We start from the raw sequence: 24,992 nt of genomic DNA, 5'->3' as shown, positions 1-24,992 counted from the left end.
TGAACAAAAAGCCTCAAATCATGAATGCAGTGTCCGATTGCCGTGCAAGGCCTAAGAAGAAATGGCACCCTTTTCACATTGGCCTATTATAGCGCCACCAGGAGGCCACAATAACCTACCTGACCTGGTGGAGACCTGTGCTCCGAGGAGCACTTTTTCTAGTTGTTTGTCTTTTTATTAGTTTTGATGAATTGAATACACAGGACCAATGGAAACAAGCCATAGTGCTTTCTTGGGTTTATCCTTTTTGAATGGAACTGTACCTCCGTGCCTTTTTTTGCAAACTCTAAGTATTCAATTAATCAATGTGAGTAGCAATCACAGGAAAAAACATTAACAAAAAGGATGCAGATTTTTGCCTCCCTCTAGTGGATCCATTAAACAGCACAAGACAGCATCTCCTCTTTCCATGTAATTCCAAACAATATATTATTTTCTTTATGTAACATACTATAATAAACTGAACACAAGCGGTGTCTCTACTTTCAAAACGTATTTTGTTTTAAGGCACTCTCATAGCTGGATGGTTAAGGCATCAACTATTTATCATCCCTGATTCCATTCCAGCTTGGAAATGTGAATTACATGTCTTCCCCTGCCCTCTGCCCTGACTTTCCTGTCCATCTCATCTACCCTGTCCTGCGAATAAAGTAGAATTGCCTATTTTTAAATCATAAAAACCATCTCAGATAGGCAGCACAGGACCTGTGAAATTTGGGTAAATATTTCTTTAATAATGTACTTGTATAGCACTCCATTCATATATCACTTCAAACCATGTACTGTATCAATACAAAGATGGTATAGATAATTGCATCTGGAGCACTTCCGCAAGCACAAGATAAATGCCAATGGGTGGCATGGCTAAAACCCAGAAACCCGGATTTTGACTGGAAATGATCTAAAGATCACAGTTTAGAGGGACTGCTATTCGTGCAATACATTAGCTTCTAAATATGAGCTCATCTGTTGAGTTGATGCATCAGTGCTCACACTCTGTCACCCCACAGATGTAGGACTCAACTGACTGGATTGATCAGTCATTTGTTAACAATGATGTCTGTAGGGCTCTCATTTCACTGATCAGACCGTGAATGTGATCTACGCTTCCGCCTGATTGGTTATTCCGTCATCATGTCAGCGCCCTCTTCTCCGGTGGCGTCTGTCAGGGTGAGGTCTTCCAGCATCTCCATTAGGGATATACGTGGCGCACCCTCATCGTCAGTGTCACTCTCCACTGCAATCTTAGATGCGTCTGAAAATAAAGATGCTAAAATTAACATCGCGTGAATTGCCAACATAATGACTTAAGACGAATAGATGTGGGGCCAGAAATATAGCGGCACTTTCCTATAAGCCAAATTGAGCCTGCTCTCCTGTGCATCCCCTCTGTTTTCCAGCTCTCTACTTTACCACTGATCTGTCTTAATAAAGGAGATATTTATTGGAGAGTCAATCTCCCACTCTCTCTATAACAGAAGTTAGCAGAGGCTTGTGAGAGAGACACGTGTTACTGAAAATGTAATGTTTATTATGAGGAGAAAATTCTTAGTTTTTTAACCATGCAATATTATTTTTGTACCTCAAATATTCTGAGAGATGGGTCGGATTATAGACTGGCTGTCACTTGTTTGTTTAAGAGACAAAACTGTGTAAAATAATGTGTGTATGAGCTGGACCATTTGCTTAAAAAAAAAAAAAAAAAAGGTCAAGTTCGACATACTTTGTTTTCTCAATAGAGGAATGTATATATTAAATGTTTTGCCACAAAGTTACGAATTTGCAAAGATTTTTTAAAGGGGGGGGGGGGGCACCCCAAACAGGGATGAAAGCTATTGACAGCTTCTCTGGATTAGACAATAGCAGCAACTAAACAAAAACCAGGGCATTGTTTTAATATAATCAAACTCCAACCAGACAAAAATCAAGGAAGTTTTTACTCAAAGGTTTCAGAGAGGGGGGATTGAGAGAATGAAAACAAAAAGGCTAAGAACACGTAACCTGAGGGGCTGCGAACTCTCCCAAAGAATCAGCCAGACTCACCTCTGAAGATGTTGACGTTTTTCCTGATCGTCTCATCCTCCTCCAGGTCCTCTAGGAAGTCCTGATATTGTCTGAAGAACACAGAATACCAACCTTTAAACAAGACTGAAGTAGAAGGTAACAAGGCAATTCAAAGTGTTTGGAATAAAGTTACAGTGCACATGACATTATATATTCAAAAATATATTTTAGTATAGTATTTTACCCCATTTCCAGGGGTATAGCAATCATACAGTGTCAATTAGCAATCATACAGCACTATAATGAGAATTCTATTCCATATTCTGTGCCACATTTATGCTAAATGACCTATCCTAGGGCATAGCGCACTGGAGTACAAGGCTCATTAACTGCTTGCACTCCTTATACTAGATCTAGGGCTTTACGTGATAAAAAGCACCAAGCAAACAAAGTATCACAGTGCGACACATTGTTAGATCTATTTTTGTCACATGTCCTGTATACATTAGGCCACACTCCCACAGCTCCATGCAGAGCAGCACCACATTTTATTATGTTACATATTTTGCATAATGATAGAACTGTTTTGGAATATGCAACAGCCAAAAACAATGCATAGCCAAACATTTTTCAAAATATTTGATTAATTTCTACACCTTTCCAGGACTGGAAAACAGTTGACCTAATTTCAAAACATTTCCAGGAATTTCATGGCTGTGAGAACCCTTTATGATGTCACCTCAATGAAAGTTAACTAAATCAATAATGTGCTAGTTAGTTAGGTTGTACTCATTTTGCTGCAGGCTACACACATGATGAAACTATGTGAAATGATCCAACAGTGTTCCAGACTAACTCTTTTCACCCCCGTCCCAGAACTGTCCCAAAATACAAATTTAGCTGTGTTTCCTTTTGCTGTTGTTTTTCAATCTTCAAATCCTACAATCTCTTAAAAACAGCGTGAGATTCCTTTTTGTTATTAGCGCGGTAGTTCCTGGCCAAACAGGAAACCGGTGCGATAGTTCCTGGTCAAACAGGAAACCGGTGCTGTAGTTCCTGGCCAAACAGGTAACCGGTGCATTTCCGTTTCCGTATTCCGGCCGGATGACGTCATTTTCGCGGGAATGACTACCCTCGCCACCGTTTCAATAGAAAATAGTTTATAAAAGGCTTTCGGGGGTGAAATTCATGGAGTGGGTGTTGTGAAACATTTGCCACTCACAAAAGATATACAATTTAACTTTAGTTTTGTTGAAAAAGTTACCTAGTATTACTTTAAACAAACTATCTATGTGATGACATCGCGTTCCGTTTAACATTTTATTTTTAATATCGCAATCCAAATCATATCCATAACGTTTTATGTAGCAAGGCAATATTTTCCATGGAAAGGAGACTGGGACAGTAAGATTTATCACTCCTTTCGACTAGTTGTTGGATATATTTCCTACTTCCCAGATTGACAGTGTCTGTTCTCCATCTCTTTCTGCTGTGAATGTTAACCTCTTCACATGCATGTTTACAACTTCTACCTGAAAAGGATGTTCAGCACTGCCTGCTGTAACTTTTAAGCATTCTATAAACATCCTTATTTTCTGTGTGTCTGCTGCTCAGCTCCTGCTGCGAGTTTGCGCACCGGCATTTTTAGCGCAGTGACATTGCTATGCGCAGTTGGCTCAAAAAATCCTCTGCATCCCAGGAGAAATTAATTTGCGTCCCAAATACACATTTTTATGTCCCCAGGACTTCGGGATTCCCTTAGTCTCGAGCCCTGTGATCCAGTGTTATGCAAACTAGTTGGACTGAAAACGAGATATTGTCACCTTACATGTAATAGCTCCAGCCCAGTGGCCTTGTGGTTAGATTGAGACCTGAGTTGGGTGGTCAGCGTTTGATTCCCTGGCCGGGTCATAGTACCAAAGACTATGGGACCCAAATCACCCAATGCTTCCCAAGTTGGTCAATAATCCACCCTTTTGAAAATCACTATGATGTTTATCCGGTATTCAAATTGGCTTAAAGGAGGACCGGCCGACCACTGCTACTGTACGTCACTCTGACATCTAACCATAAACAAACCCGATACGACCATATATACAGTAGGCAAAGTCACTATGACTCAGACATAACCAGACAGACAAACCCGATATGACTTTTAGCTTGGGGAGGGCTTTTAATAATCTGAGTGATCTTGATAAAGATTTTCAGGTACATTCTTTTAACATTTATTGAATATGGACAAAAAATGAAGTCCTCAGCATTACCCATCCTATAGCTACTAGGAGCAGTAGTGGTGGTATGATCCTTCACATTTCAATTGTCTATTTGGAACCATGACAATGGAATAATTATCTAAAGTTTAAATAATTATTGCCATTATCAATTAAATTAAAATACTTTCGAGCACTCTTTTCCAGTTCTACTTTGCTAGGTATACAGTAGTATACAGTAGTTGTGCAGCTAAGCATTTGTAACACCATAACAGTGTTAATAGTATATAAACAACTTGGTGGACATCAATATTATGGCAGAGATCCATACAGACTCATCTGCTTTGCCCTAAAGCCTATCCCACAGAGCAGCACACACACACCGTGGGAACTAATGGTAATATTAGCCAACTTTAATGTTGTGTACAATACCTACATCTGGTTATGCTCAGTTTTGGTACCAACAATCGTAGCCTTCAACAATACAGTCACTTCTTTAATTCAAAAACGGTCAGCTGTTAGGGCTGGTGTGCACCCAATGTAGCCCATGCATCTGTGTTTCAGACAACAGTATAGGCACCACCACTCTTTAGAATGGTCAAGAGCTGATAATGAAGAAGAGCACACTGCTCTTTGAGGTCTGGGGCGTTCAGTTCAAACTAGACAACATAAAATCGTCTCTACCATTTAGTACATGCTTCTCCGGATTGAATGGGTTAAGCACGTCATCAATGAAATGTAGATGGGTTGTTTTTCCAGTCCTAAATTTAGGAAACTTCCAAGGACTTGGCATGAATCCTGCATAATCTTCCTACCTCTCATCTTCTGGGGCCAGGCCCTCCCGGTCTTTGGTCATTTCCTTCAGTTTCCAGTTCCTACGCTTCACCCTCTTGTTGCGGTCGTAGCTCTTCTTAATCAGCACCTGTTTGGTTTGAAAATTGTTCAATCAATAAAAGCACGTCTGCAGTAAATACAGATGTTGCATATTTGAAAGGACTGATGTGTGCATTTGTACACGGTATGGTAAATTACCACCAGGGGTCAGTATCGACAATTCTATGGTTTTGGGGGAGCTGTGAGAAAGTCATTTATTCGCTGTGGATGATCAGTAATGAGGTCTCTTACCACATCAGGGACATGGTGAGGGTTCATTTTATTCAGGTGCTCATCATTTATGTTGGAATTGGCAAAGTCAAAGCTGTAACATAAGACAAAGTTGCAAAATAAGCAGACATCATGGGATACATTTGGCCTTTATTTTGGTGCCGCATTTGACCTCTCAGCATCGATCAACGCCTCCCAAACCTACCCCATCACCAGGTCTCCTATGTTGAGCAGGTGACCCAGGAAGGTACGGCAGTGGTACTGCTGACTGGTATTCATCTCTGATGTCTTCTGAACCCACACCTCAGCCAGGGTGTGCTTTAACACACACACACGACAATTAGCATCATCCTACCATATGTAGCAGAAACATTGTTGTCCTAACACTCTGGAACAGTGGTTCTCAACCTGTGGGCAGTGGGCCGTGGGGATATTGTAAGATATAATATATATTTGTGAGAAATGTAATTAGTTATTTAAAACGTTGCAAAAAGTTTTCATTGTGATACAGATGTATAGAAACTTTACTACGTTAGTCCCATTGGTCCAAGGCGGAAACCCGATTGATTGATGATTAAAATCAAAATGCACACGGCCCAAACCATCTGGCCACTAACAACAGCAGCCGATTGGCCAGATGGGTGTTGATATGCAAGCTCATTGCGCAGCACCGCTTTGGTTTTAAAAAAAATGTATTGCAGATCTACAAGCTTGTACTGCGGCACTTGGTGCCGCACTATGAGCTTGTATATCTGCTATTTTTGAATAGCCCAAAGTGCAATATAGTGGTTAAAGCTAAAAAACCTAAAATGACACAGTATACGTTCCCGAATTGAATGGGTTTAACAAAACACTAGCCAGGCTCAGCGATAATGTAATGGTCTGCCATAGATTTACACTATAAATCAATCCATTCTACTGCACCGCTGCCACTACCTCACCCTTCACGACACTCACCTTATTGGACCTCAGGCCTGCTCCAGCCCCCAGTTTCTGGTCTCTAATGATCTCCGTATCCATGACGATGAACTCCTGTAGCTGCCGTGGGCTACAGAGACTATTGAAGGGGTAGCGCCAGTATGTGCCCCCGTCCACCTCAGCAACTAGTGGGTTAGATATGGTGAGATAGACTTTAGATTTTGACAGACTGGTGCGCGTAAAGAGTATGGTGGAGGCAGGCAGCTAAGAAACCTGAACAAATATGTATTGTATAGTGTATTGTGGTTTTTCGGTGAAACACTAAACTTTCTTGACAAAGAACATATCTTAGTGCTTATGGTGGAATTAAAAGCCAAATTCAAAACTGGAGATTTGTGCCACTGTATGACATATTTTAAACAATTTAAAAACAAATGTTTGTTTAGCGTTTGTTTTGCTGTATCTTTGATATCAGTTTGTAGAGTAACGCAGCCCTCTAGCGGTGCATGTCATCATATTATTGGTTGAAATTGGTCCGGACCTGTTGATGTAACATAGTTTTCATTTCAGCTGGTCTTTATGCATGTATACCAAGAGTTATGATATAAGTTGGTTCAAAGTTCAAGCTTATTCTAAATTGTTAGATCTTGTGCACGGGTACATCAGAGTTAAACCTTTTCGTTCGGCTTCCTTCAGACAATGTAGCAACATAGGCAATAATAGTAAAGAAAAAGAGAAAAAAAAAAAAGTATAAGTAGTTTTATACTAATAGGATAATAAAAATAGATCAGCATATGTATTTGCACTATATTGTACATATCAGTAGCTGCCACAGTACCTTATACACAACACCACAGTACCTTCCATTGTATACTGGCCACTTACTGTATCTGCAAATAAACCTAACACTTACTCAAAGGAAGCTAAACTATATTGCATAGTTGTGTTCTGAGGCTTTCTTTGGGGAAATAGCCTGACCGTATGTGAATATGTTTCTTGTTAAAAATGCAAATAAAAACAGTTCAAATATAAAAATAGCCTGGCCTAAGGCCTTTGAACACTAATTGAAAACACGTGAACTGCCTTTCAAGATGTCACAAAACTGCAACGGAGAACCTCTCAATCCGTTTCATGATCAATAATTACACCAAGACTGCCACTTCCTCTTATTGATTACACATCTTTGTAAATCCACATGTTATGTGCTCATTTGGCTGTACAGGCCAAGTCAATTGAAAATAGGTTTTGCGTGCGCCTGTGTCTTATGTGGTACGGTTTGATTAGGAGCAGACGAAAGCTGTTGAGTTAGTGGGCTGTGATGAACATGTGGCAAGCAGACTGGGGTCAGTTTAGTACAGCAAAGGAGAGACAGACCCGAGGCACATTCCACTCCTCTCAGTTTAACTGACACATGAAATATGAAGTTTTTTTTATGGTGTTGTTTTATTGTAATCCAACACTCAGACTAAAATGCACACACGCTCAAATTTGGAATTGGCTAGTCCGCACTCTCGCATCGCATCGTTTAATTTTATATTTACCCTGATTGGAAGCCCATTTCTCTCACTAAATAAAAAATCTTAATATTGTCCTAGCAATTCCGATCTTAGTGTTTTTTCTTTAAAATGTGGGATAGGCAATTGCCGACAGCGTGTCAACAGCCGCAAAGCGACAGGGCCAGACAGCATCCCAGGACAGGTGATCAGAGCGTATGCGGCGCAGCTAGCTGGTGTGTTTACAGACATATTCAAACTCTCCCTTTCCCTGTGTGTAGTCCCCTCCTGCTTAAAGTCATCCACCGTTGTTGCAGTGCTGAATAAAAACAAAGGCAACATGCTTAAATCATTGGTGTCCTGCTACCCTCAATCCCATAGTGAGCAAATGTCTTGAGAAGTATGTTAAGGACCTACTCTGTCGTACGTTACCACCCACACCAATCTACTTAAAAAACAGATCCACAGATGATGACATGGCTACAACACTCCACACTGTTCTCACCCACCGCTGTGTACAGTGTTGCGCATGTGTAGGCATACATCGGTTACGTAACATGACCACTGAAAACATTATTCATGTTTTTTATAAATAAAAAACATTTAAGTAATTTTCATGTGGCACCCACTTTCTTGTAACATACTAAGTAAAGTGTCTTACCAATACTTGTCAATAGCTGGATGATGGATAGTACAATGGTTAAGTGAATGTGACCGTCCGCCTCCGATCAAGCCTACGTTTGCACCTACAGTGGGCTGCGCACAGTGGCAGTCACAGTGCAGCAGAGCGGAGTAATTCCCTTACTACTATACGAGAGTAGGGGAGAAAGAAGTCTCAGGCTCTAAAATGTACTTGACAACAGCTCATTTTAACTCAGTACGTGCTTATACGTCTAGTACACGACTGCTTTATTAACTTCTGTAGACAATGTGCCCTCAACCAATCTGGCTGCATATTTCTTGTTTGTGTCTGGCTGTATATCCTTACACACTCTGATTGGATATACTGTTCATCTGTTTACTAGTATAACGCAATTCCAGGCGTGACAAGGAGGACACCTACTGGTTGACACTGGGGAAATAATAGTTATTTCAAGTGCACACAAAGTAAGGTAGGCTATGCGCATGTGCATCCATCGTTACCAGTATACTTCCGAGTATGAGTTTATTGGTTGTCGGCATTATACCAATGATTTCATAATAAAGACTCTTGAATCTTCTTGTTTTTAAATCAGTAGTACAATTTCACTTTCTCTACCCCTTTTTTCTGCCACCAGGCAACCCTTTAGGTGGGAATCCTGGTATGAGAGAAGTTTACAACCTGCCTATACATGCAGATTATGCACCAAATACTGTACATAGAGTTGAAAGACTAAGGAAATGAAATATGTTGAGTTTTAGTCACAGGGTTCCCACACATTTTTTACCAATGAATGTTCTTTGTCACGTTCTTTTTGTCCCGTATACATAAGGCTGCAATCTCGCAGCCCGTTCGGCGAAAAACTACATATCTCTGCTGTCCAGCCAGAAACTGCTAACTCCAAAACGCTCATTGTTCAGGAAACGCAAAAACAAAATATACGTTTTTCAGGAAATGAAGAAAACCTTATATTTTTAAAACAAAGCAATACTACCTCATCAAAGTTGGTATAGTGACTTTATATATTGTCAGATACTTGCATGTGTCATTATATTATCAACACTTTAACCAAATCGCGGGTAAATCAACACTTTACCCAGCGCAAGTGGAGTTAGCAGTTTCAGACGAGCAGAAATCAAGCTGAAGTGGAGTTAGGTGTCCAAACAACAATAGCTCCACTCGCAGCTGAGGGAGAGGTTTCTGAAGGGTACAAATTCTCAAAAGCTAACAATGGTTCTCCAAGCTCACAATGCATCACAACAACGTGTGAATTAATGCCCTGATGCTTCATGCCACTTATTATATAGGCCTACAATAATAAACAGGACTTTAAATATTACAATAACTTCTGCAAAGAGGTAGTAGAATAGCGCGACAGAAATGCTATGAACGCCTTTCTTCTTGTCACATTGCTCTCCTCATTAAACACTTAATAGATTTTAGAAATATAATTACTTGTTTTCATAACATTAGCGTCAGTGCTAAGTTTGATAAACAGGTACACTGCATAGTTTTAACAGACTACGGGGAGCTTGTTTACGTGGTCCTCCTCCTCGTTCACTGCGCAACGCGCTCTACTCATGCTGTTGAAAAGCAGCGCTGTAGAGGAGAGGGGGGAGTTGTTTGTTTTTGACGGACAGTTTGAGGATCCAATGGAGTTGGGCGTTTTCGTCAGAGGCGCTTTTTAATACTTTTCATTGGTTCAAATGTTTTGATATTTTACACAGACCTAAAGGGTGTTCAATAGCCTTGATTTATGAAAAAAAAAAAAAAACTGAAAATGGAGTTATCTGGTCCTGGCTGGACACCGACGATATGTTACATATTTTGTGTAATGTTATAAATGTTTTGGAAAATCTTTAATATGAACTAAATTAACTCATTCACTGCCTAGAACGACTAAAACGACTTTTGTCCCATAAGCCATGCCTGCCTAGAACGACTAAAACAACTTTTGTCCCATAAGCCATGCCTGCCTAGAACGACTAAAACGACTTAAAAAAAAAACCAAGGAGATATGATTTTTCGAAGATCTAGACTCCCATCCACTTCCTTGTTAACTTAAAACTTAAAAATTCTGTATCTCGGCTCCTGAGTACTTTTTTTTTTTCAATGAAAAATCTTGGCAGTGGGCAAACGCGGCCAGAAATAATTCAGGCAGTGAATGAGTTAATAGCCAAAAACAATGCATAGCCAAATATTTTTCTAGGACCCTTGATAAATTCCAAACCTCTTCCAGGACTGGAAAAAGTCTTTTCTAAATCTCAAAATATTTCCAGGAATTTCATGACCGTGAGGACCCTGTAGTCAATCCAACCAAGTCAAACAGTGGCGGCTGGCTTCAAACGGCCACAGCAGGATGAAGATGAAGTTGTGGAGAGCACAGAAGTAGCAGTAAGTCAGTGTACTCACTCTGCAGTGTACGGGGGTCAATGAGGTGAATGGTGCTGGTGACTCGAACACACACACACACCTGACCCATGTTCCCCAGGCTCTGGGCCATCCGAGGTGAAAGGCACACCACGTTGTCCTAGCAACCAAAAATAACAATACATGCAGAGAGTCAAAGTAAGGTCAGAGTGAAAACAACTTTGGAGTCACAATGGCAGCTCACTTGGCTTACCACCACCCTTGTCCTTTTCTCTCAGTGGAAACCCCAGAGATTGCATAGTAACTGAGATTAGGAGTTGAGCTCTGGGATTACACCTTTGTACTTGAAACTTGTAGAAAAGTCAAAAGTCAAAGCCAAGTTCTGGTATGTGGTCTCTCTCAACAGCATATTTATTATTCCTTTGATTTTAAGATTTTACAGATGACATTTAAAGCCTTACAAGGCACAGGCTCCACATTTTAGATATTGTCGCTGTCAGGTAGAACCGTTGGATCTCCTTATTACAACTTTTAATGATTTTGTTTGTAAATGAATGCCCTACTTCATCATACAAGAGTGTCACACAAACTTACATTTCTTTTGTCTGAACACAGTGCATATAGACTGTGTGTGATACTGTCCTCATTTCAAATATAAATTCATGTCTAGGTAGCAATTTAACATTCTTGTTTTGATGCAATCACACGAATGCTAATTATGGTTCGAAGAGCACATCCTGTACTCAATACTCAATATGAGAAACATTCTTCATCTACCCCCTGCCATTTCAAATGCCATCATTTTGGTCGCATGGTTTTAATCATGTTCATATCCAGCTTTCCGGCAAGTTATCTGCTGCTGAGATCTGTGCAACGTAAGAGGTGGAACGTGGAAGTAATTACAGTATATGAAAAAAAAAACGTTTGCAAACTTTGATCAAGATAGGCGGAATGTAAATGAAAATATATATATATTTTTGTAAGCTTGCAAGATATATACAACATGTTAATAATTAACAGTGATAATATGACCAAAGCTTGGATCTACAGTATTATAATTTAAAATAACTTGAATCATATCTCTCAGATTGACTTATCAATCCTTTGAGAACTGACTTAAGCTTTCATGGAAGAGCATAATGCATTTTACTCAATAGGTCTAGGCCAGGGAATCAGCTTTGAGCTCTTTCATCTTACATTGGCTGTGTAGACAATATAAGATGAAAGATTCTTGGCTAGGCAGTGTCTTGAATCTACATGTTGGTAGAACTAAAGTATCTTTTTGGATAGGCAGTGTTTTGAATCTACATGTTGGTAGAACTAAAGTATCTTCTAAGACCACAAAACACACAAGAGAAGCGTTGATGAAGCTGGGATTTGGGTTGCAACAAGACACTGCCCTGGCTTGTCAAAAACCAAACAATACGAACATGTGACATGTCTGCATGTCTCAGATATAGAGGTCCAACAAAAACTGACAAACATGCTATATACCTTGCAGACGGGTACAATTTCCATAGAGTAGGTGCTCTTATAGTTGTACGTGTTTGAGTGGATGTCATGGGAGATGAGGCGCTGGGATGTCTTTGACCTTTAAAAATGAAAGAGTATTAAGTGTCAGAGATTGCATTGAGTTACAAAGGGAACGTATCACGTATAAAATGTCCCATATAATACATACACACAGTATCACAGGTGAATTACATAATCACAATCACAGCCAAACACTGCTGTGTGTGTTAAGAATTCACTGCTTTGTGTGGTCAAAGGGTGTGTTCACAGTGTGTGTTCACTTTTTCGGCTGAAAATGAAAACGGAAAGGGGAGGGGGTCGCACAACGCGCATTTTGTTTCCTTATCATTGCTTAAAGAGAGACCGTCAGCTTGGACCAACGGCTCTGCATTAGTCTGTATTTTAGCCTTCTATTATGCTTAATACATTTGCCTGTCTCCACGGCGACATAGGCAGAAATAAATGTGCATTACAAAAGTTTACATTGGTTGTTGTAGTGTGGGTCTTTCAGGGTAAAGTCTACTAAAAAAGTATTTGAAAAGGAAAACATATGTACAGTAAATAAAATTTGATCCTGATACAGTGTATTTAGTACTTCTCACCTGCAAGGTACAGTACATTGTAGAAAGTCTACCATCTTCTGAGCGTGCTGTTTAGTGCCGTAGTAGAAATCAATCCCCTCTAAGAGAGAAGCGGAATTAAAATACTGTACACAAATAAATGACCGATATGATTCACTGGTCAACATCATTCCAGAAAAACTTAAGACACAAACAGGGAAAATCAAAAACACATACACAAATATTAGGTGCAGCTTGAAAATTGTAAAGAAATAAAAAAAAAGAAAAATATGGCAGCCACATGTTGGAAACCTTCACAAAGCTTTTAAGTTTTGCGGAGATATGGAGATAATTTAGATGAAACTGGCTCAAACTCCACTTTACTACCCTGTCCAAGAATAAAGGCTTCCGAGCAGCTGAGCCATCACTAAATGCACACAGCATGCGTGTCTGAGGATGTGGATTACCAGGTGCGTGTGTTCCTGACATAGGCCACATATGGCGACAAACGTTGGACATCAAACTAGATGATTGGGGCTGGCATGTCAAATTGGGTATTGTCCGCCAAGTACGTACGTGCGTGTGTGTTGTAGAAATCAGAGTCCGCAAATAGGTTATAAGATACACTGCATGACTAGCATTGCTATATGGAATGCTTGGTCTGATCCCAGTATGCCAATTAGACACATCACATGACCTTCTGAAGCCCACACAAGGGCAGCTGTACAGGGAACTGATTGGTGCCAGTGATATGCACACATATCTGTTACTGGAAGAGGTAATAAGCGCTCCACCGATCATTATGTTCTTTTTAAAGGGACAGTTCCAGTTTTTATATTGGGGTTCGATATCACAAATCCCAAGGTCCCTATTTTTTATTTCTATTTTTATGTATTTTGAGCTTTTCTCCCCAATTTGACAATTCTCCCCCATGTGTATAGTCCTGCCACTGCCAAACGCTACTGTTTGGTGAGAGGGTATTAGAGACAACCAAATCTCTTCTGATACACCATTCAGTTTATTCGAGAACATATGGCATGCAGATGAACTATCCCTCCCACTTCTGCTCCCTGCTGAACTGACACACCCCTATCAACTTGTAGGAGTCGCTAGTGCAGCAACAGAGAACACCCTCCCCACCCAGTTACCAATGCGCGAACAAGGCCAATTGTGTTCGTGGGAGCACCAGGCCAACCCGGAGGCACCCGGGAGGAAACAAATCTCAGTCTCCACAGTGGTGGTCCGGGACTTTATCACTGCACTAACTGGATGCCACGTGACATCCCACGGTTCTTGTCAAAATGTTTTAAAACCAGCACAACGGTTACCGACTAATGTCCACTGGAAGCTTTAACAACAACCACCTTGGGATGTGCAATATCAAACCCAAATATAAAATTCTGAACTATCCTTTTAATTGTACATTAGTTGCATATGACAGGTTCTCATTTTGTTACATATAAAATCATACATACCATGGATTTCTTTGATGTTGAGGGAATTCTGGTGGAGCTTGTGTTTGAGGATGAGCTGTTCTAGATAGTAGAACGTCTTTTTGTGAGTAGTCTATGAGTGGAAGAAAAGTATCACAGTCAGTGAGACACACTGATTATATATTCAGGTACCCAACTAACCACATAACTGTAGTGGGTTTCAAAAATATTGGTTTGAAAGTTGATTAGTCACTTGCTTACTGTATAATCACTGTATAATCTATTCCTGTTAAATGTTTTACAGGATACATTTAGTACCCGCTTCAGCAGATCACACCCAACAGGGGAGGGTTATATTACCATACCTCCCACAGGATCAGTGGGAGTCATTTAACTGAATATTAAATAGAATAGGGAGGTTTTGAAGAGGATTTTTGATCTGAGAAATTAACATGACCTGACTTCTCTTGACCTGGGAGCAGGGATTTTTACTGTGATCTTGTGTAGTTTTGAGTCATAGACCACTGTTTCCCCCGTTTCAAGTCCATCAAATTCAAAAGAATAAAAATAAATAACGCGATGCGTTATGAGCGTTATGAGAACCACACAGATCATCATTCATTACAGCTACAGCGGCCACGAAATGAAAATCATCGATAACTGAGGTTCAGAAGGTCCTGAAAAAATATTTGAAATGGTTTCTGGTGTCAGCGAGGGGGGTGTTTAAGGACCGTCATTGACCAATATACACCTACCTTTTGCCTAACTTGCACTACCGAGTTCCAGAAGTCCTTCGCTTCCACACGGTGGCAGTCGTCACACATCTGGTGCTGGATGACAAACTCCACCACAAACACCTGCTGCAGGATGGCTCCATTCATCACCTAGTGGGAGAGCCACACACACAAGCAACATTCAACACTAGCAATGGAACCCATAGAATAAAGGCACACTATCAGGACTTTCAACATTATATCGGCATTATATAACATAACAGTCAAAACACTGAGCAGTTTTCTAGTGATATCACTGGGGTACAATCTATGAATCTATGTAAACTACAAGCCTTTACAGTGGCTGTGACCTTGTTTACGACAAGATATCAAACTTGACATCTGTAAATATGAATCAGGTTTATATAATGACAGCCATAGCACACATGGGCGCTGCTGCTTGCCCACAAAATTCATCATGGGAATTGTAGGAACAGAGAAAGACAGAATTTGTTTACATGAAATCCATCAAAAATGAACTGAGATGCACATCAAGAACAATACATGCTCCTTCCAACATCCAAACTTTTTTCGGAAAGCGAGGTGAGATAACAGATACATTTTGACATTTTGAGATACATTCACTTTGTTCTGACGCTCCTGCACCCCCAGATGTCTGACTGTCTTAACAAGTTCGGAAAGCCTGTCCGAAACTGATATTTGCTGACATCGGAAGGAACATGTATTGACCTTAAGTGTCCCTTTCAAATGGTTACCTAGACAGAACAGCCTCTTCGAAAGAGACAAAAAACATTGCATGTTCTGAAGTCACCGTTTCTGTGCTTTTTAGAGTGTATCTGAACATTGGGGGAGAGTGTCACTATTACACAGACCCCGTTATGGCACAAACAATAGACCTGGCCCTGAGAAGCACAGGGCTCGGGTTCTCATTAAAAAGGTCAAGGAGCTGAGATGCCAGCCACTGGCAACAGTCAAATAAAGCACTCAGACAGCCAAGCCTCGAACATTTAACTCCAATCTTCTTTCCAAATTATTATTATTATTATAATAAGTCCTTTGTGTAAATTGTCATCTTCGTTGCAAGTACAACACTGTATCATCTATGCTTCAAAGGTGGATTTCTAAACCTCAACGTGGGCACTTGTATCATCTATGCTTCAACGGTGTGTTCCTAAATGTCAACATTGGCACTTTCAACTCTGACATTATCTTGTATTGTGAATTAATTATAGGTGGTCATCCATTCACTGCCACTGACAAAGTGACAAACTACAAACCCGACTAACTTGGATAGGTTCCTAATCCGTTTTAATCTGATAGATTAAATGTCACTCTCTCATGACTATCAGGTCTCCTCTGTGTACTCACCTCTTTCTGTACGGTCAGTTTTATCTTGATCCTTTTGGAGTGTGGTTCCGTCCACAAGAAGCCAGCATCAATTAGTCGCACCTGGGTGGAGAGCGTTCTAGTTTAGAGCATGTAGTGGCAAACAAATTCTTCGCACTTTTACACACAGTAAATCTCACATGATTGAAACTACCAGCAATATGACATGAATTGGACCTGTCAAAAGCAATACATATTTGGTGGGAGTAAAACGTTATTCGAGTAGTAATACAAAGGGGCCGTAATGCCACTGTGATTGGGGGATTGTGTATATACTAAAAACTTTATATTTTGTATCAATTTCATTCACTGCTGATATATTAACCAGTTGAACCCTAACATTAGGCCCGTTTAAACATTTCAAAACCCATTTGATATTCGGGGTCAGACTGGACTTGTAATACCGACTCTGACCACTTGCAGTCGTACATTTCTTTTAAGAAAAGAAATCAAACTTATTTCATCTACCATTGCTCGTTTGTTTTTTTCTCATTATTCAGTGTTAATATGGTTTTAGCTCACCTCTTTTGCGGTTTTCAAATCCAGATTGTTACCATAGTGGCACAGTTTAAATTAAACTAATCAACACTGTGTTGCGTTTTTCTCTAAGTCACCAGTTACTACTTTTGGTGTAACACTAGTGGCTACTGTTAGCAGTCTGTGTTGTTCTCTTTGTTGACAGAGACAAGCCTGTTCATTTATCATTTCATGTACGTAGATGAACAGGCCACGGACACCGGATCAGATAAGCCTTCAGGATTAAAACAGCAGCCACTGTGGTCAGCAGCCGCGTGGTCAAGTGTTTAGATGTCACAAATTCTTAACACGTTGTGTTAGTCAGTGTCACTGAAATCTGATCTCCTTACCAGATCAGCTCTGCCTCAGATTAATTCCCTTCTCTGATCTTTCTGTTTACATAGTTTTCAGAGTTTATTTTGTACTTGATCTGTACAACTATACCAGCCACAAGCTGGTGTTCTAGATTGGTTATAACTAAGATAACCGCTAATAATTTTACTTTCTCATGGACTTATTTAGCTGCCAACTCTGCAAACTTAAACATGCTAAACTGCTAGTATTATCCAACAACAGTCTTTTTTTCCCAACCAGTTGGAAAAGAACAGATATATAAGCAGCATTGGGATACCAATTTTATCAAAAGAGATCTCAATACACTGGAAATCCCCTCAGAAATCAAATCCCCATGCTTATGCTCCTTGTTAAATGCAAATGACTTATCAGTCAGGGTACAGGCCCAGGTTAGGATAAGCAGTGGTTCACAAACAGTGGGTCAGGAACGATTTTTATGGGTCACGAGTGAACATTTATTTTCTTTAGTTTGATTATCATTTCAAAAGATTTTCGAAAATGTCCAAAAGGGGGGGAAAAATCATCTGAATTCAAAACAAATTCAAATTTCATGAATAAAAAAAAAATTACATAAGGAAAACTAAGAAGTAGTGAAAATAGATCTACAAGCTCACAGCGTGTCACGATGCAACGCCTTGTGAGCTTTTAGATCTCCTATTTTCACTAGCTTGAGTCCCGGGGAGACATCAAATTTCTCCTTTGGCTCTCGAGCTAAAAGGTTTGGGAACCACTGGGATACAGGGTAGCATATAAAAAAACCTGAATATTAGTATAATATTTTGAAGACTATATTACTTCTTTATTTGTGCATTGCTGAATATTCCTGAACATACTGGGAGTCAGGCACGCATCAGGAAGGAAGTCAAATGCGCATTCATTCCGTTTTTGTCTCTTCCACTAAATTTCCATGCAGTAATAAAACAAATCATTATGGGGATAAATTATAGATAAATATCACGTAAGATCATGCAAGTTCAAAAAACTTGAGAGGGTCTCAACTGGGAGGGAAGAGTAAATTATAGAGTTGGAAAGTGTGATGTAATTTTTTTACCTCTCTTGTACTATTCTTGCCTGAAGGATCTCCACATATAAAAAGAAACGACACAAAAAACGTGACTCCCAAACACGGGGTAAGGACCGCCGTGACCCTTAAACCCTCCTAACAGGGTAAAGGGGTAATCCCCATCTTGAATGGGGGCCCCACCCTAGGCAACTAGGTCTAATCCCATCCCTGGGCTTCCCCAGCGCCTAGCCAACTATCCATTGGTACATTTCCCCCCAAAATGGAAAGAAAAAAAAACTCAAACATTTCGTTTGTACACACATCCCTCCGTATTCTCCACATTGAGTTGGTGGTGTTCCCAAAATATGACTGTTGAATCACAACGATAGGAAGGTTCTTTTTTTAAACATATCTATTATCATGACATCAGTGTCTTCTCCTTTTCTCTATAAATTGTCCATCCCTTGTCATTTCCCCTTTCCCCCCTCCACCTCCCATCTTCATACCAACTCAATGTTACCTCTTATCTCTTAGCATATTGTATTCAGTTATTTTTTAAGCACACTCTCAACTTTTCTTTGGCTCTCGTCATCGCTCCTCTTTCCCCCTCCGTTCGTCTTCACTCCGCGACTCCATGGTTCGTTCCCGTGTGCCCATCCTCCTCCGCCGTTGGGTCCACAGTCGACACGATGTAGCTCCCGTCCTCCCTCGGCGAGTCAGCGTCTCTCTCCCCGCTTGGTTGTCCCTCCATGTAGCCTCTCTCTCTCATGGCTTGGGTGACCTCTGTCGCATTTCTGTAGATCCTCACTCCGTCAAGCCAATGGATCCTCATCTTCGTGAAGGGGGTCTGGAAACGTATTCCTTTTTCTTTTAAGAGTTTTTTCGCAGGGAGATATTCTTTCCGTATACGGACAACTTCGTGTGGGTAGTCGTGATCGAAGCCCAGTTGCTTGTTGCCAACTTGTATCTTTTTTTCCCAGGCTTTTTTAAGCACCATCTCTTTCGTCTCAAATCGAAGAAAGTTAATCACAATGGATCGGGGGTTGGTCGATGGGTTGTTGATTTTCTGAGTGCGAGCGCGGTATCCGCTCTGTATGTGGATTTGGGTCCCTTTAGGTAGAACAAGCTCCGTTTGAAACAATTGTTCCATATATTTTTCTACTGACGCACCCTCAGCCCCTTCAATGAGACCGAAGACCCGCATGCTGCACCGCTTTGCCTGCGACCACATGTCCAGTAGATCCGCTTGTAATTGTTCCACACGGTCACCTGCCCCCGTTTTCCACTCTTCCATTTCTGATATGTGCATTTGCGCCTCGTGTGCACCAGCCATCAACGATGTCATCTCTTCATCGTGTCGTTGAATCTGCTGATCTATCTCCCTGCGAAAACGTATGATTTCCTCCTTCATTTCCCTTTTCATTTCTTCTTTAAACGACGAGAGCTCCTGTTGTCTTTCCTGCTTGTCAGATTTTAGCTCTTTAGCGATATTATCGAATCCCGTTCGCAGTATTTGCGTGAGTTTATCGTCCATTATTTTACCCGATAATTCTTTCCTTATATTGGCGATTCCCTCACGCATTACCTCGGCCAGGCCCCCGTCCATTTTCCCATTCGAGTCTTCTCCTCCGTCCGTCGTCGTCGTTGATTTTGTTACTTTATTTTTCTGCTGTGTGTCTTCGAGTGTTTCTACGGCTTCATCTGTGTCTCCTATACATTACTTTTCATTCCTTTTCCACTTTGTTTCTGTTTTTGTCGAGTTATTGTCGAGTTATTTATGTCCAACTGTAGAGAGCTAACTACTTAAGCTGCACCTCTCTCCGCCATCTTACCGGAAGTCCTAAACAACTAAATTCTATCCGGAAAAAAAAACAGCGGACAGAAAAAAATGGCTGCCGTTCCATTTTGGTCGGCTGCACTCACACTCAATGAGCGAGGACGCTGATAGGAGAGTTCATGTTATGAACTCCGGAGAAACGCCCAGACAGGCCTGTAGGCCAGACTCACTACTGAAATCAAATGCAAATGAGTTTTCCGGAGGGGGGGGGGGGGGTTTACGAGGCTAGCCTCGGGTGCCTGGACCGCCACGCCGCGGCACAGGCCGACAAGACTATCTTTATAAATACTTCACCCTATGAACAAAACAAAACTGCTTCACAAAGACAATGTTGGTGTAACTAAGAGATTGACTTGTTTGTTTTTAAGGGTTGCACGATTAATCGGTCTTCATATCGGTATTGGCAATATCGGCCTTAAAAATACAATATTGGTATCGAACAGATATAAAAAATTTAAAAAAAACAGTTTTAGCCGATATTTTATATTTATGTTTGAATGTGAAGGTGAAAAAGACTTTTGCGATAATGAGGGCTGCAGATTCAATCAAAAGGGCCAACAAGTTGGAAAAATGTTAGGCAAAAATACTACATTGAAGTTGTTTGAACTAATATGTGCATCAGGGGGCCTAGGTGTAACATAAACCCAACTGTAAACTTGACTTTTTTACATGCATAGTCCAACTACATCAATAACACACTTTGCGCTCTCACGCTCTTATATGCAGCGCATAGTTAAATGGATATTTCACTTTCAAAACAATTTTTGGTAATTTTATCGTCTGTTCACAAACTGTACAAACCCATTGTAACTTCAAACTCCATTTTAACCATGTTAGATTCATCAAAAACACCCGTCCTTGGTTCTGGTGACTCATACTGCCCTCTTAATACGTGGGGGAGACGTTTTTTTCAATTACTTTTTTCATTTATTTTTAATATTCTTTTTGGAAAATGAAAAAAAAATACAATAAAAAAATAAAATGCAATATATTTAAAAAGTAATTGAAAAAACATGGCCACCTCGCGTATTAGGAGGGCAGGGTGAGTCACCAGAACCAAGGACGGGTGTTTTCGATGAATCCATCAAGGTTAGAAGTTACAATGGGTTTGTATAGGAAGGGGGTGTGTCTGGTAAAATGAATATCAAAATACTGAATCAAGCAACTTAAACTGTCTGGGGTGCTCACAAAAGCCTGAGTAGACAATGAAATGACCAAAAGTTTTTCTGAAAGTGAAATATCCCTTTAACTTAATCTTTGTGTGTTAATATTAATTTCCAGCTGCAAACCTCTTACACTACATGGCTCTTATCAAGAAGTTTATAGCTTATAAATTCATGTTATTTTCATTGGCCGGAGAGGCTACACAAGACAGTGGTTTACAGTACAATTGTCTCTAAATGGATACAGCTGTCTTTAATACTTAAAAGGGGAATTTTGGACTAAGGTTTTCTTACCTTTTCTATGATGTTATGATATCTTAGGATGAATGGTACAGTCTAGCGAGACTTCCTTTTTTTTATTTTTTTTCCTAGTGTTCTGTCACTATGAACGTCAGATCTCACCAAAAAACAACCCAAAAAAGCTATTAAAATACGCGATCTAACGCAAGGCCTATCCGCGCACGTTTTAAGCTGTGGCGGACCCGGGATGGAGTTATGACATTTTTCTACTGTACCATTCATCCTAAGATATCATAACATGATAGAAAAGGTAAGAAACCCTTAGTCCAGAATTCTCCTTTAACCCGACATGCAAAACAACTTTTGCCATGCATACTTTATAAAAACCTTTAACAAGTTGGCATTTTCTGGTTTTACACAGACAGGTTTACAGGTTTGCAGAGCAGCATCATCTGGCCAAAGTGACCAGCATATACAAGTTACAATTTTACATTACATTTTGTGACACTTGTCACAAAATGTAAGAACTCCTGTGTCCACCGTAAATCTTTATTTGGCCATATTTGAAAAATCCCATAGGAACTTTGAACAACACACCAAATGGTAGAGATGCTAACCATCGACAAACAAATGTACACAAAAGTATGACTTCCGCTAACCAACTCTATTGATAATCGACAGAATTCTGCAGCATTTTATCCAGATTACATTACCAGTAAAAGACACATTCTTTATGAAGAATGATGTCTTTTTACTGGTTATGTTTGTCAATGCATACATTTATATGAAAGCATTAATAGCATGTAGCAAGGAGATGGACAGCTTACTTTGGTCATGGAGCTCTTAAGTTTTTTCAGGCAAAGGGTCAGCAGTTCCCTGGACTCCAGAGCACATGATATCCAGGCGCCTGGAGGCTGCAAATACCTGTGCATGGAACACACTCTCTTAATCTCAACCAATAACACCTACTATGGTCACATAATAAATGTTAAACTAATTGACATTCACAAGGCATCAAAAACACATTTTCTAAAACTGGTGTGTGTATGTAATAAATATGAATAAAAATAAATTAAAAGATATATATATATATCAATAGAACTCTGGAATGCTCTGCCCAAAAACATCTTGTTCAATGTACAATCCATAACAAAATTACTTTCAAAAAACGAATCAAGAGATACCTTGCAAGTAACTTGTCAAGTATGTAACTGTTATTTGTTTAATTTGACTGGATTGTTGGATTTCATTTTAAAATGTTAATTTGTCTTTTTGTATTCATTTTTATTGTTTATTTTACTATTTGTATTTTTAGTCGTACATTTGTATAGTATTTGCTTTGTTCAGGACCCCAGGAAGACTAGAGACTAATTTATGTGACTCTAATGGGGATCCTTTAATAAACATAAACACTTGGGTGCATTAACCCAATAAGACCAGGAAAGCATCTGTGTCAGTCATTGTAACCACTTTAACCATTATTTTAAACTTTGGCTATTCAAAAAAAGCAGATATACAAGCTCATAACGCGTGTCCCTTCGTGCTATGAACTTGTAGATCTGCTATTTTTGAAAAGCCGTGAACATTTGTGCAAGTCTTTTAATATATATATGCTTTTTTTTAACTCAAATCTTTGCTTCTGGGGGTCCCTGGAACAAACTTTTGAGATGGGGGTCCACGGCCAAATACATAATGATGGGGGGTCATTGACATGAAAAGGTTTGAGCACCACTCATATAGCAACATACGCTTTGTTCCAGAAAACTGTTAGGATTTAGAAGGTATTTGTAGAATCATGCCTCAGGTCTTAATGCTTAAATAAATTAAGATTTGTTTTGGATATCTCATGTGAAGATTACCAGAGATTACCAGCGTCCTTTAGTAAATAATAGACTGTAACTTAGTGCTACAAACAGCTTTAGAACACCCATGCAGATCCATATCCATACCTTTCGCATTGCTTGCAGAAGTTCACTGTAACTTGTTTGGGAATGCCATCTGAGATGTCCACCGAAGTGCGTAGGCAGGACACACACATGTTGGCTGGGTTGGGTGGGATGGGGATGCCACAGGTACAGCACAGGCTGAGGGGCGCAAGGACACACATTTAAAAATATATATTCATAAATATATTATATATTAATAAACAAATTATTTACTTACATTGGTTACATCTGATTCAACTCAGCATTCAAGGTTAATTATCCAGTGGTGTAAAGTAACCAAGCACTGTACTTAAGTACACTTTTAAGTTATTTTTACTTTACTGGTGTATTTCCAAATGTCAGTACTTTTACTCCACTATAATTATTTGAGAGCATTAGATACTTTGTAGATTTTGATTATTATTACAAAACATACATTAACAACTTCAGCCCAATATATATTTAGGCCATTTGAAAATAGCAGATCTACAAGCTCACATACATTTGAAAACTTGTGAAATGGGATATTCTGCATATTGAGAAATGTCTACTTTTGGTACATTTTGATACCGATACATTTGTACTTTTACTCAAGTATTTTTTTCATTCCTATCTTTTACTTGTAACAGACTACTTCTACATGGCAGTATTGATACTTTTACTTAAGTAAAAACACTTTTTCCACCACTGTAATTATCTGGGCACACACATCAAGTCAAGTTTTAATTACTTACATATTCCCCTGGCTACTGGTGGCAGGAGCTTGAATATACTCCATTCTGGACAGCCAGTCAGATCTACGGGGGGGAATCAAACCAAATCAGCTATTAGCATACAATAGTACAGCTCTAAAGAAGAATAGAATAGCTATAATACCAATACAAAATTCAAAGTTGATTACACAGTCAAACAGCCTGTTCCAAACAACATTTAGCATAGCAACGCTAGCGGACAGCATAGCCACTGTAGCTCACAACAGTTAAGATCAGGACATTGGTGGTTTAATAAGCAATGACATCTGTGTCAATGTCATACAAAGCGATTCAATCATTTCCTATCGAACGACATATACAATAAGCAGTAAGTACAACATAGACATACCAACGTTTATAGAGTATAGTTCCACAGCACGTTGAGAGCATCAGGAAGGCATCCACGTTTCTAGCAGACTGGGAACCGGATGATGATGTCATCATTGCTGCGACAAGGACCGTGGGGCTGTCTCATGGGCTGTCTTTCCTTGCCTGGATTAGAAGAAACCAAACCATGCAGCAGCAGTACCAGCAGTACCATAGCAGATCTACAAGCTCAGTTGTGAGCTTGTACATCGGCTACTTTCAAGTAGCCAAAGTATATTATAGGTCTTAATGTATGTTTACTTAGTAACTTAGTGGAGTAAAAAGTACAATATATGTGTGTCTGAGATGTATGGAGAAGAAACAAAAGTACTGAAAATTGGAAATACAAATACTCCAGTAAAGTAAATATACCTCAAAATTGTACTTATAAGTACAGTACATGGGTAAATGTACTTAGTTACTTTACACCACTGATAATGGTACATTGAGCCATTAAGCTATAAGAATGGTC

General features: G+C 39.8%; 1 protein-coding gene across 1 annotated transcript; it reads right to left on the bottom strand.

Annotated features, from left to right (window-relative positions):
• Positions 1-1,050: 1,050 nt before the first annotated feature.
• Positions 1,051-24,589, bottom strand: nmd3 (NMD3 ribosome export adaptor). Its single transcript, XM_084064994.1, has 16 exons — positions 24,504-24,589; positions 24,137-24,199; positions 23,427-23,561; positions 22,305-22,401; positions 16,347-16,427; positions 15,000-15,128; positions 14,287-14,377; positions 12,854-12,932; positions 12,234-12,330; positions 10,782-10,899; positions 6,276-6,421; positions 5,524-5,636; positions 5,340-5,412; positions 5,030-5,136; positions 2,044-2,114; positions 1,051-1,255 (listed from the first exon to the last, which is right to left on the bottom strand). Exons 2-16 carry the CDS (start codon positions 24,178-24,180, stop codon positions 1,122-1,124), a joined length of 1,515 nt encoding a protein of 504 aa, XP_083921120.1. The 5' UTR covers positions 24,181-24,199; positions 24,504-24,589; the 3' UTR covers positions 1,051-1,121.
• Between the last annotated feature and the right edge of the window lie 403 nt (positions 24,590-24,992).

This window comes from Gymnoscopelus microlampas, assembly GCF_963454915.1.
Source record: "Gymnoscopelus microlampas genome assembly, chromosome: 8".
Taxonomy (NCBI): Eukaryota; Metazoa; Chordata; class Actinopteri; order Myctophiformes; family Myctophidae; genus Gymnoscopelus; species Gymnoscopelus microlampas.
Note: the sequence above shows the minus strand (reverse complement) of the source record. Positions and strands in the feature narration are given on the sequence as shown.